Below are 613 nucleotides of genomic sequence, written 5' to 3' on the forward strand. Positions count from 1 at the left end.
CTTCCTTGAGCCACCACGTACACATGGAGCAACAAACCACCACGTCCATCACATGTCCCCAGGGTGTTCCCTTGAGCTGGCAGCTCCTTGGGGCTCACATGGGACCCGATCCCTGCCCTAGATGCCAGGGGGTCCAGGGGGGCTGTCATGGGCTGCGCTGGGGGTCCCCTCGCTCTTCGTTCCGGTTGTATCTGCCACTTGCTCGGTGCCAGGATCCTGGGGAGGGGGCTCGGCGGGTTGCTCTTCCCCTAGTGTTTTGCTTCCTTCCTCTTTGTCTTCCTCGGGGGGCGGTTTCTGCTCCTCCCGGGCCCCGTTGGCCTTGGGGGGCGATTTGAGGCTCTGGGCGGCGGCGAGGATGTCTGCCTTCAGCTGCTGGTTGCAGTTCAGGGTCTCCTCAGCATCAGGGTCGGGGGCTTTTCCGGGCACCTCGGTGAAATCCTTGGGCCCCCCCACCTTGTCCTGCTGGTCCACGTACTTCTTCTTGGGGAAGGAGGAGGGGTAGTAGGCGGACGCCTTGTGCTTCTGCCGGACGATGACGGCCGTGCAGACGATGAAGAGGAGGACGAAGGCCAGCGAGCCCACCACCACCACCAGCAGCATGTACTCCTTGAAG

At 63.1% G+C, this 613-nt stretch overlaps 1 protein-coding gene across 1 annotated transcript in view; it reads right to left on the minus strand.

Annotated features, from left to right (window-relative positions):
• Positions 1-117: 117 nt before the first annotated feature.
• Positions 118-613, minus strand: part of TMEM119 (transmembrane protein 119) — a 29,953-nt gene continuing 29,457 nt past the window's right edge. Inside the window, exon 2 of the mRNA XM_009996838.1 lies at positions 118-606. Within this exon, the coding sequence (XP_009995140.1) occupies positions 118-606 (489 nt within the window). The remainder of the gene's footprint in view (positions 607-613) is intronic.

The sequence above is a fragment of the Chaetura pelagica genome, unplaced genomic scaffold (genome assembly GCF_000747805.2).
Source record: "Chaetura pelagica isolate M959 unplaced genomic scaffold, ChaPel_1.0 scaffold294, whole genome shotgun sequence".
Classification (NCBI taxonomy): domain Eukaryota; kingdom Metazoa; phylum Chordata; class Aves; order Apodiformes; family Apodidae; genus Chaetura; species Chaetura pelagica.